Source organism: Notechis scutatus, chromosome 2 (genome assembly GCF_049901735.1).
Source record: "Notechis scutatus isolate UNSWTSFEM ecotype Mainland chromosome 2, rNotScu1.2, whole genome shotgun sequence".
NCBI lineage: Eukaryota > Metazoa > Chordata > Lepidosauria > Squamata > Elapidae > Notechis > Notechis scutatus.
In genome coordinates this window covers 3,352,542-3,365,337 of record NC_142010.1, presented here as the reverse complement: position 1 = coordinate 3,365,337, position 12,796 = coordinate 3,352,542, and the positions used below count along the sequence as shown (strand labels likewise).

At 43.7% G+C, this 12,796-nt stretch overlaps 1 protein-coding gene across 1 annotated transcript in view; it reads left to right on the top strand.

Moving 5' to 3' along the window:
* SKIC2 (SKI2 subunit of superkiller complex) overlaps positions 1–12,796 on the top strand; it is a 56,252-nt gene that overhangs the window by 2,320 nt on the left and 41,136 nt on the right. The window contains exons 2-8 of the mRNA XM_026686902.2: positions 4,184–4,302; positions 5,410–5,519; positions 6,924–7,041; positions 8,527–8,641; positions 10,133–10,207; positions 12,001–12,054; positions 12,464–12,687. Coding sequence (XP_026542687.2) covers positions 4,184–4,302; positions 5,410–5,519; positions 6,924–7,041; positions 8,527–8,641; positions 10,133–10,207; positions 12,001–12,054; positions 12,464–12,687 — 815 coding nt within the window. The remainder of the gene's footprint in view (positions 1–4,183; positions 4,303–5,409; positions 5,520–6,923; positions 7,042–8,526; positions 8,642–10,132; positions 10,208–12,000; positions 12,055–12,463; positions 12,688–12,796) is intronic.

Below are 12,796 nucleotides of genomic sequence, written 5' to 3'. Positions count from 1 at the left end.
TGGGCTATGGCAGTGGATAGCTTTTTTAAGAAGTAGGCACATATTCCGTCCGGTCCAATAGATAGAGATGGTTTTAGATTGCATAGTGCTTTTTCAACATTGTCTTCTGTAAAATCGATATGTATTAGATCATTGTAGTTGTCTGTGGTTCAACTAGGAAATACTGGGCATGATCCATTGCTGTTTACAAATACTGAGCCGAAGAATGTGTTAAAGATGTTGGCTTTAATGGTGTCGTCATTGCAGTCTTTCCCATTAGGTCCTATCAGGGGTGGGATGGACCTTGAGTCTTTTAGTTTGTTGTTTACAAAATTGTAGAAAGCGTGGGTGGAATTGGTGCGTTGGTTTTCTTCTTGTTTAATGTGATAATTGGTGCATTCAGTTTTTATCTGGTGGCATACATTTTTGTATCAGCTTTTGAAGTTGGCAATGTGACCAGATTTGTTTTTCTGCCAAAGTGATTTCATTTTGGATTGAAGCTTCCTTATTGTTATGGGTAATTTGTTTTTTCTGGTTTTGGGAGTTGTTAATGGTACATATAGTTTGATGACTCTTGACTTCAAGTAAAAATATGTTGTAATGGTCTTCTACAGTATTGCATCCAGTGAATAGAAATTGCCAATCAAGGGATGAGAGATCGTTGTTTATAAGATCATAGTTGCCTTTTTTGAAGTTATAATTGGGGATTACGTCGTTGTGATGATTTTTGTGTGGACGTATATTGAGACAAAAGTCAATCATGTTGTGGTCACAGTTGGAAAAGGGTTCTTTAATTTGTATTCCGTAAATTGAATTCAAACTATTGTAGAAGATGAGATCAAGGCAGTTGTTAAGTCTAGTGTTGTTGGTTACTAGTTGTTCTAGTCCCGGATTTGTTACTGCATTGTAGAAGGTTGCATGTGTGGGTTCAGTTGTACATTCGTTAAGGGTCCAGTTAATATGAGGTAAGTTGAAGTCACCAAGAAAGATAAAAGCGTGCGGGCAGGATGCTGCCCAAGTTAGTAGTGTATTTAGCTTGTTTGCATGTTCGATGTCACAATCAGGGGCTCTGTAACATAGTAAGAACCGAAATGTGATATTACCGAAATGTTCACAGACGATGGTCTCAGGAATAGCAAGCTCCTGGGTAACTTAGATGTTTTTTAGATGTAGGGACTTTTTATAGAAGATAGCAACACCACCTCCTCTATGGATTTCACGATCTGATCGGTAAACATGATAGTCTATTACTGTGATAATGGAGTCGTGCCTGCCTGCAGAAAGCTGGGGATCCCCTTTCAGTTCAAAATGCAATCCTAGGCTGCATTAACAGAGGGATAGAATCAAAAAATCATGTGAATACTGCTTTATAACGATTTGGTAAGAGGGAGTCAAGCTATTCTCCAAAGTACCTGAAGGCAGGACAAGAAGCAATGGATGGAAACTAATCAAGGAGAGAAGCAACTTAGAATTAAGGATAACTTTCTTGACAGAACAATTAATCATTGGAACAATTTGTCTCCAGAAGTTGTAAATGCTCCAACACTGAAAGTTTTTAAGAAGATGTTGGACACCCATTTGTCTGAAGTGGTGTACGGTTTCTTGTCTGAGCAGGTAGAGGGTTGGAGTAGAAGACCTCCAAGGTCCCTTCCAATTCTGTTAATCTGTATTATTCTATATTCTAAAGAGAGGTAAAAATTTCAGCAGCCTAGCTTTTGTTTTCCTGGATGCAATGAGAGCATAACTGCAGCAGGCCGGAGAAATTAATTGCCAAGCAAATAAATAATAGTCTTGTTTCTTTGTTCAATGTTTAAGCAACACCTCAATTGCCCAAGCAAATGTGGGTGTTGTGCAAGATATAAAAAACATAAATATTGTATTTCCCAACTTAGTCAACTTTAAGATGGACTTCAACTCCCAGAATTCCTCACTCATTATACGTGCTGGGCAGGGAATTCCGACAATTAAAGTCCACTCATCTTAAAGTTGTCCAGGATGGGAAATACCACCGCATAAATAGGAAACAGTAATAAATGACAAGAGCTACAAAAAAAGGTTATATTACAGTATTGAGGAAGGAAACTCCAGGAACTAAGGAATGAATCCCAGGATCACAGAGCCTCTAGTGCCTCTAGACCTGATGAAAGAGCCATCTCTCAAAACATAACCTAGTTGACCACAAAGGTGAAGCTATCTAGGCTTTGAGGAGGGATTCCTTCTCTTTCTATGTCTCTTTGACCCATATGATTCTTCTCTATAGACTCTGATGCTGTAATCAACGTGTTAAATTGGGGTTCAAACTTGTGTTCTGCCAAATGCTAGGTTTCTGTGAGATGTTCAAAAAGTTCCATTAGAAACTGGGAATGTGGGAAAAGTTAATTCCAACACAACTGACTTTGGCCGGTAGAGCTTTGCTTCTTAAGAAGAGGTTCCGGTTTGTTTTTTTTAACGGTTTCATGGCCTGAAAAACTTTGAAAACCCTGTTTTAATTTCCCAAAGGTACCATCCTGCTTCTCTCCAGTTGAATTCTCTACGGAGTGCTGCAAAGACAGAGGTGGGGTCTTTGTGTGGGAGGGATGACTTATTTCTGCTAGGAATGCATTGGTGTTTTTTTTTAACCTTTTGGATGTCTCAGTTCTTGTAGTTATGTTGGCACATCTTTTTTTTTTTTTTAAATGAAGCTTCCACACGAGTCAAAATTAAACATGAAATTCCTGCCATGTACTTCTGTGGGCAGATGAAGTGAAGCAAAATTCAGAGAGTTTTACTGATGGAGAAACAAGAAACTTTGGGAGAGCAGCTAAGTGATCTCTTACAATCAAGATGGGATCCAGGCATTTTGCTGCCTGAAACAAAGAACAAGATGTCCCATTCCTAATTATAGGTGTTAGAAACCAATCTAATCAATGTTTGACTTCAGGATATCAGAATTGGGATTTATCCTCCAGCAGAGCTGAGGTCGACAAAGAAGCTTAAGGAGCATAGAGCAAAGGAGACTGATTGATCATGGCTATCAAAGCAGTGTCAACTGTTTGCAACTGGGTAGTAAGATTTTTTTCCTAGGACAATTTGTCCTCAATCTGGTCCTTTGGATATTCCAGTGATGCACCATTGCTGTTGTAACTGAGTCCAGCCACCTTCCTTCCTTCCTTCCTTCCTTCCTTCCTTCCTTCCTTCCTTCCTTCCTTCCTTCCTTCCTTCCTTCCTTCCTTCCTTCCTTCCTTCCTTCCCTCTACCTCTCCATCCCCTCTCTCCCTCCCTCCTTCCATCCCCCTCCCTCCCTCCCCCAGTATTATTGACTTCTGCAGCCTGATTATTTTTGCCTCAAATAAGAATCCTGGATTATTTGTTTTGCTAGACCGTATGTGTTTCTTAGTTAGAGGGGATCTTGACCATTCTTGTCCTGGATAAAATTGGGATCAGTCATGTAAATGGTCTGTTCCAGTTCCGTAATCAGGAGTATCCATAGAGAGAGGAGACGTAAAAATGTGCATGATCTTTGTTAAGAATGAAAGTAACCTAACAGGTATTTGGGTTAGAAATATATAAACCAGGATAAACATTTTAGTACTATATCTTTTAAGGGAATGCAAGAGCATGCAATTGGGTGTGGTTTCTCAAACAGCCATAAGATGGAGCCAGAAACCTGGGTTGTTTAGTCTTAGTCTCAGAAGAGAGTGTGTCTGAGTGAGTATCTCTGTTTCCTTCTGTTGGAAAGTATTGCTGTTCCTCCATTTTTCTTCTAATTGACTGATATTACTGGATTTAATGTAAGTCTGATACTGAACTGTTTTTGACACTGGAATTTGATATTTGGATTATCCCTGGATTGAAAACTGACGGATTTAACTTGTGAATGATTTTGGATTGTTTATTTTGGACTTTGCTTAAACCTTTCTGGAAGTAAAACCTACATTTACTGTACAGTGTATCTGTGTGCTGTGTGTGTATTATTCCAACACTTCTCTCAAATACGTCTCCCTGTATGCGCTCATTCTCCTAACGGGGAATTACCTCAACACTCTTGATCTTAGCCCCTTTCTTTCATATATGCTGCCATTTTGCAAATTTTGATCCTCACCTGTGGATACTGTTGCCCCAAGAGTGTATATTATTTTAAAGCAACCTTAAGAGGAGCACAGTTTTGACCGATAGGTAGCGACAGATTGTCTTAACATATCTTTGCCTCTTTGTCTTCTTCAAGTCCTCCCTCCCCGAGGACCTTTAGAGTTGCCTCTTTCCATTTTGGAGGTTGGATGTGCCGGTCGTTTTGAGCTCATCACCGAAGAGGAACCCACCAAGGAGGGATTTCCACTGACCACAGTGAGTACAGTCGCTCTTCCTGTCCTGAAAGGAGAAGCAAAACCACAATGTGGCTCGTTGGGTTTTGATGTCTTAGCACAGTGGTTGCCAACCAGTGGGCTGTGGCCCACTGGTGGGCTGCAGAGAAATCTCACCCCCAGAGCACACACACACCCCAAAAGCAATTAATCCAGGCTGTGCAGAAACACAAGGCTGCGCCACCCACATGGCCTGCGGGAACCCTCCCCACCCACTGATCAAAATTCAGACACTTGGCAACTGGTTCATACTTATGACCATTGTTGTGTCCCAAGGTCACGTGATCCCCTTTTGCAATCTTCTGTCAAGCAAACAATAGAATAGAGTAGAGTAGAGTAGAGTAGAGTAGAATAGGAATAAGAATAAGAATAAGAATAAGAATAGAACAGAATTCACTATAGAATTCACAATAGAATTCAGAATAGGATAGAATAGAATAGAATTCAAAACAGGATGGAATAGAATTCAGAATGGGGTAGGGTAAGATAGGGCGGAATGGAATAGAATTCACTATAGAATTCAAGAATAGGGTAGGGTAGGATGGGATGGGATGGAACGGAACGGAACGGAACAAAACAGAACAGAACAGAATAGAATATTGGCCAAGTGGGATTGGATACACGAGGAATTTGTCTTCGGTGCATAGGCTCTCATTATGCATAAAAACTAGAAGGGACAAATCAATGGGGAAACCAGATTCTTTTTTATTAATTTTTATTTTATTATTTTATTAATTTTATTAATTTATTAATTTTATTTTATTAATTTATCCGCTGCAATGATTCACTTAACCATTGTGGCAAGAAAGGTCGTAAACTGGGGCAAAACTCACTTAAATGTTTCACTGAACAACAGAAATTTTGCACTCAAATGTGGTCATTACATCGAGGACTAAACGTACAGAAATAAGTTTGCCACCGTCTTCTTCCACAATGTTTTTCTGCTTCCCAGTATAACCCTGGAAATCTCTGATAATCCCCGATGGAAGAAGTACCGCTTTGCTTCTGAGTTGCAGCAAGTAATGTTTTCTGGATGGCGTTTAAATAAGAAATGATACCTCTTCCTTCTCTTTTTTGCCCGCCTCCCCAGCTGCCACATGGGCTGCCCCCGTATGCTGAGGATCTGGCCTCGGAATTGGAGCAGCATTATCTCAACAGCCCGGAATGGCTTCCAATCCATGACTTTGAGAGGTCTCACAGGTGAGTCCCCGGCAGCAGCCGGGAATGGGTTGCTTGCAGTAGGAACGAGAAGAGTGGGTAAGGGGATTATCTGTAGCAGGAGGAGGGTGGGGAGGAATGGGATAACTCACTGCAGCCAGGTGGGCGTGGCCACCTGAGTGTCTCCAGGGGGGCGTGGGTGAGTAAGCGTGGCCAGGTCGACACGAAGGATTAGGTGCAGCAGCGTTTCTCCAAATTTGGGGGCGGGTGGAATCCACCCAGCTCCCCGCTTCCCTGCCAAACTCCGCAGAGAAACCTCTACTCAGGAGGCGGAAGGAAAAAAGGGGTGTTTCTTCAAATTGGGGAAGGGGGAGGGAAAACCATCCCCTTTGCCTTTCATATTTTGCAGCTTTCCTGTTTGCCAGCACATTTCCAGGTGATTTTTGTTCTGGCGGGGGTGCCAAGTTGGCTGACATGTCCAGTTGCCCAGGGCGCCTTGTTCTGTGCCCGCCTGGCCACACCCACCAGGCACCCCCCCCCCACACACACACAAACACATTTATTGATTTATTTTATTTTATTCGGTTTGTCAATTGCTTACAAGATAATAGGTATAAGTAAAAAGATAGTTATGAATACATGGGTACATATAAGAGAAAAAAAAAGAAACAATAAGACAGGGACGGTAGGCATGTTGGTGCACTAATGCACGCCTCCTACAGACCTCTTAGGAAAGGGGTGAGGTCAATAGTAGACAGTCTAAGGTTAAAGTTTTTGGGGTTTGGGGAAGAAGCCACAGAGTCAGGTAGTGCATTCCAGACATTGACCACTCTGTTGCTGAAGTCGTATTTCCTGCAATCAAGTTTGGTGCGGTTTACCTTGAGTTTGTATCTGTTGTGTGCTCTTGTATTGTTATGGTTGAAGCTGAAGCATTCATTGACAGGTAGGACATTGCAATATACTGTATAATTTTATATACTATACTTAGATCGGACCGAAGGCGGCGTAGTTCTAGGTTTTCTAGGTCTAGAATTTCGAGTCTGGTGGCATAAGGTATTCTGCAACGAGTAGAGGAGTGGAGAACTCTTCTTGTGAAATATTTCTGGACTTTCTCAATTTTGTTAATATCAGATACGTAATGGTTCCAGACTGATGAGCTGTATTCAAGTATTGATCTAGCAAATGTTTTGTATGCTCTAGTTACCTGGCCACACATCTGGCCACACCAACAAAGTTGCGTCCGTCTGGCCACGCCCACCCAGGGGCTCCCCGAGTCATCTGAGCTGGCTGCACCTAATCCTTCTCGTTGACCTGGCCATGCCTACCCACCCATGCCCACCTGGCGGCACTCAGGTGGCCACACCTACCTGTCTGGCTGCGGTGAGTTGGCATCGACCCATCAAGGGAGCCAAAATGTTTTAACTCCACCTTTTTGTTCTGAGGCAGGTTCTGGCCCCGAGAGAAGGATGCCCAGTCACTCTTCGCCCTGGAGGTCACCCCTGTGCATTCCACCCTCCAGGCTGAGCGCAATCCCACCACCGGGGAGCTGCTGGGTTTTAAAGAGGTGAGAGATGAGATTTCAGCCCCAAATAGCCTTTTTGAGTAATGAGTTCTAAGGAAAAAGGTGAAGAGATGGTGCTGGCCAGGGGGCCCACTTTAAAAACAAAAAACAAAGTTGGGTGCTTTCTTAAGGCAGCTGGGAGCTATAAAGCTCTTCCAAAGAGGGTAGAGGGCAACCAATGATCCTCTGGGCAATGACGTTAACCCTCTGGAGCGCTGTCCTATCTGCCCCTGTGCAATTGGCAAACCATACAGAACAGGGATGGGATTCTACCAGTTCGCACCTATTTGCTAGAACCAATTGTTAACATTCTAAGCAGTTCAGAGAACCGGTTGTTAGAAGAAATCACTGGCCTAATCCTGTAAGAAAGGCAGGAAGGAAACATTCTGGTGTTGCTGACAGAAACTGCCTCTCCATTAATCCTTACTACATTCTTGGCAGGAGTAGACTTCCTGTCTCAGGAACTTCTCTGGAGTTTTTTTTCCCCTTCCTTTGCTGGTACTTTGCTTGTGTGGAGTGACCATTCAAAGTTACAATGGCACTGAAAAAAGTGACTTATGACCATTTTTCACACTTACGACTGTTGCAGCATCCCCACAGTCATGAGAGGCCAGGTGAGGGGATGCGTGCCTCGATGTGAGATTGAGTTGGCCACACCCAGCCAATAACATGACCACCAAGCCACGTCCACCCAGTCACATGACCACCAAGCCATGCCCACCACCTAAGCCACGCCCACAGAACTGGTTGTTAAAAATTTGAATCCCACCCCTGATACAGAGGTGCAGTAAGTGAAGATACTCTCTATAGTGCAGCGGTAGAAGGTCACCAGGAATTTTTCATTCAGTTGTTTCCTGAGAAATCTTAGGTAGTATAATGTCTGCTGAGCCCTTTCAACCAGGGCTGCAATGGGAGCCCCCCAGGTCAGGTCCTCTTTTATGGTAACACCCAAAAACTTAAAACTGGCCACTTGGTCCACTCGGTCTCCATCGATAAGCAAGAGCTGGGTGTCTCATCTGTTCCTTCTATAGTCCACTATAAGCCCCTTAGTCTTATTGGTTTTGAGGACCAAGTTATTGTCTCCATACCATGAAAGCGACCGGCCCACCTCATCTCGGTAGGCGGACTCATCCCCCCCAGAGATGAGTCCCACCACTGTTGTATCATCTGCAAATTTAGTAATGGTATTTCTGGCACGAGTGGAAATGCAGTCATGCACATTAAGATATTAACAGAGTTGGAAGGGACTTTGTAGGTCATCTTGTCCAACCCAAGCAGGAGACCCTGCATTATTTCTGACAGATGGCAGTCCAGTCTCTTCTTGAAAGCTTCCAGTGATGAAGCTTCCACAACTTCTGAAGGCAAAGCTGTTCCACTGGTTGATTGTTCTCACTGTCAGAAAATTTCTCCTTATTTCCAGGTTGAATCTCTCCTCGTTCAGTTTCCATCCATTATTCCTCACATTCCCTCTTTTGGCTTCAATTCTAGGCACTTGTGGACAACAGGGGATTATCAGCCAAGAATTCTCTTTCCTTCCAGCGAGCTCCTGGCCCTCCCTCCGAATCTCTGAGAGGCAGTGCCACCAACTACCCCTTCTGGCCAGGTGTGGGGGTCTCCAGTTTATTTTTTTAACCGTTTATACATTTTCTCTTTACATACATATAAGTGCTTTGTGACGAGCATATTGTCTTTGCTTACATCATACTACTTTTCCAGTTCCTAATTTCTACCTCAGTTATCCAACTATTGATAAAAAAAAAGTCCCATGTTTGAAAATATTCTGTGTCTTCTTTTTCTTTTATCTTTAATGTCAACCTATCCATTTCTGCACAATCTACCCTGTTTCTCCAACAATACGGCCTCCCCCAATAGGAAATCCCAGCATGTTTTATAGGCATGAAATGAAATTAAGCCCCTCCCCCCCCCAAATTAAGGCCTATATTAAAACATGCGAAATGGGGGGAAATGGCAGGGGGAGGCTTGCCGCTAGGAAGTACTTTTGTTGCACACCCGGATATGGTGCTGCCTGCGTTGACCCCGATACGAAGTGCCCCACCAACGCCGAGGTCAACATCCAAGCTGTCACCGCCCGCCCGCCCGAAGATGCAAGGGGGGGGGGGAATTAAGTCACCCCCGAAAAGACGGCCTAGCCATTTTTGGGGGGCTCAAAAAAAAAATAAGACCCGGCCTTATTATATGAGAAACACAGTAGTATTTTTTTAATTACATCATCATCTGTAAGTGTTTCTTCATTTTCCCAGTGCTGTGCAAATACAATTCTTCCTGCTGTCAAAACATGTAATATCAAATACATATTCCCTTTATTATACTTATCTGGTACTATACCTAACAGAAATATTTCTGGCTTGTTATCCGTATGCTGCTTTAGCATTTTTTTCTAACCATGTATGTATTCTTGTTCAAATTTTTTTTTTTGCTTTTGCACATGTCAACCACATATGATAGTACGTGCCTGGTATCTGATTACATTTCCAACATTTGGCGGACGTGTTTTTAAACATCTTTGCTAATCTCACCGGTGGGAAGTGGCACCTATAGAACATTTTACAGAGGTTTTCCTTATAAGAAGTTGCCATTGTCAACCTATAGTTTCTTTCCCGTTTCTGTTATCAGAGTTTATAACTTTGAAGGCAGAACCATAAGCAGGAACAAACTTGAAATCAAGGAACAGTGTTTCATCTACTGTCAGGGGCTTTGGAAACTTTTTATGGGTTGTAGATCAGTGGTCCTGAACATTTGAGGTTTAGCAGCCTGGGAACGGGGAATAGAGGGGAGCCAGGCCTCATAACAAGTCAGGTGGCGCACACGTGTGTGTGTGTTCACACGCCAGCCCGCCACTCGCACAAGTCAAGCTGCGTGTGCCTCAGCCTGCCCCTCCCTCACCCACCCGGGAGTGGGCCGTGGTCCATGGGTTTGGGACCCCTATTGCAGATCAATTAGTTGGCTTTTGTATTCTTCCCTTGTCTCTAATTTGGTTATAGAACGTGCAACTTCTTTTTGCAGAATTTTCCCCTTCAGGTAACTAAGCTCCTTAACCGCTAATAATCCCGCTCTTGTAATACAATCTCCCCAGGTGGGATAGATGAACCTAGCTTGGAACTGATTAAGGCTCAAGAAGATAAGGAAGAGGACATTGATTTTGAGAAAGGTAAATTCAGCCTGTTCCAGCCAATGGCTCTATCGTTTCAATCCTGACCATTCTGTTTTTTTTGTAATGCCCCCTGCTCTCTGTTTGACTAGATTCCAAAATATAGTTGATTCCATTTACGATACTCAAGAGATAGAGAGGATAGGAAATTGGTGTCTGGCCTAAAAGAGCCGTACTGGGGGATTATTTGTATTCTGTTATCTGGGTACTTTATGGTTTTATTAACCAAAACAATATCGACAAGACTCAGATGGAAACAGAACTGAAATAATTGCCCAGAGACTCTTTCCTAGCATTTAAAGAGCCCTGGTGGCGCAGTAGTTAGAATGCAGTACTGCTGGCTAATTCTGCTGACTGCCAATTGCCATCAGTTCAGCGGTTCAAATCTCACCGGCTCAAGGTTGACTTAGCTTTCCATCCTTCCGAGGTCAGTAAAATGAGGACCCGGATTGTTGGGGGCAAACCGTAAACTGCAAACCGCTTAGAGAGCTCTAACATGGGTGGGCTTCAAAATTTTTAGCAATGGGTTTTCTGCCCGGTTGATGGGTGGGCGTGGCCATGGTGGGCGTGGCCTAGTCAGCCTCCTGCATCACGGTGTGGGGGGGCGTTTTGCCCTCCCGAGCTCTGGAGGCTTTCCTCAAGCCTCTGGGAGGGCGAAAATGGCCTCCCCAGGCTCTGGAGGGAAGTCAGAAATGGACCCGTTTCTGGCCTTCCCAAACTTCAGGGAGGCCCATTTTTTCCCCTCCCCGAGTTTCCGCGCATGCCCTGCACTTAACTGCAATCCAAAATGGGCCGCATGCAGGGGTGGGATTCAAATTTTTTAACAACCGGTTCTGTAGGCATGGCTTGGTGGTCATGCTATTGGCTGGGCATGGCCACCTCAACATCACTCACATCGAGGCACGCCTCTTCTCGCCTGGCTTCTCATGACTGTGGGGATGCTGCAACAGTCGTAAGTGTGAAACAGTGGTCATAAGTCACTTTTTTCAGTGCCATTGTAACTTTGAATGGTCACTCCACACAAGCAAAGTACCAGCAAAGGAGGGGAAAAAAACTCCAGAGACGTTCCTGAGACAGGAAGTCTAGTCCTGCCAAGAATGTAATAAGGGTTAACAGAGAGGCAGTTCTATAAGCAACACCAGAATGTTTCCTTCCTGCCTTCCTTACAGGACTAGGCCAGTAATTTCTTCTAACAATCGGTTCTCCGAACTGCTTAGAATATTAACAACCGGTTCTAGCGAATAGGTGCGAACTGGTAAAATCCCACCCCTGGCCGCATGGGGAGGGGAGGGGTGGGCGGGGCCAGCCTGGAGTGGGATTTGAGGGTCTCTGAACTGTGCAGAATCTTAGCTAGAGGATCTCTCAAACCATGTGAACCTCCAGCAGCCCACCCTTGGCTGTAAAGCACTGTGAAGCCGTATATAAGTCTTAAGTGCTATTGCTATCAAAACTAAAACTAAACTAAAGAATGGAGTGTGCTTCATGGTAGATTTATTGATAGCATTTTGATCCATCTGCAAAATTCATGGAATGGTGTTTCCCAGCTTTCACAGGTGTGTGGAATACAGTTCCCGAAATACCGATAGAAGAGAATATTTACAGCTCGGGGTTGAACTGTGGGATCCTTGGTGCTCTTTTTGCTTGGATGTTTTCTTGCAGATGTTTCATGGCTAAACTAGGTAGCATCATTAGTGCTACATTTCCTAGATTTCCAACAGTAGCTGTGCTGGCTATGGAATTCTGGGATTTGAAGTTTACACACCTGCTTCAGTGTTTTTCTCTTTCCCTCTCAGATTTGCTGACCGTGCCACCTGGATGGAAGAAAGGAGTGGAATTCGCCAAACAAGGTAATAGCAAAATCAAAGCCTCAATAGTGAAATGAAAATGAGGAGTGCTACAACTAAAGGAGTGCAAATCATCTCAAGGTTGAATTTTTTTTAATTTTTTTTTTTGCCAGAAGGGTTTCAATCTTGAAACTTTCTGGCCTGGTCTTCATTTCACTGTTTGAACGGTGTCCAGCACAGATCAGGTCAGAACAACCCTATTCATGACATTCATTTCTAATATTATTACATGTGTGACCAACCCCAAAATATTAGGGACCGTTAGCTGGAAAAAACAACAACACATAGCATGTGTCAGCATGAAAGCGGATTTATAAGTAGGTTCTACCTAAAGAAGTCCTAAAGATTTCTCCACCTAGGTTTCTTTAAAAAGAAAAAAAGAGTTCATATTTTTCTCCTTTTGCTTCTTCAGAGATCATGGCTTCCCCAGGACTGCTGAATTTGACCAATTTGCTGGGTGCGTTGGATACCTTTGAGCTGGAGGCCTCCAGTGACGAAGAAGGCAAAGAGAAGGCAGAGGAAGTGGAGAAGAGGAGGAAGAAAGGGAAGAATAAGGGAGCAAGGGAAGAAGAGATCCCTCCAGCAGAACCAGCCCCATTGCACAGAGTGAACAGCTTGGAGGAACTGGTGCTTAAGGTAAGGACGTGTCTGCATGCAGGTTTCACTTCACAGGTGTGCATAGTGATATGAGATGTAGCAGCCCAATGCCAGAAGCAGGAAGGAGACAAAGGTAGGTTATAGCGAG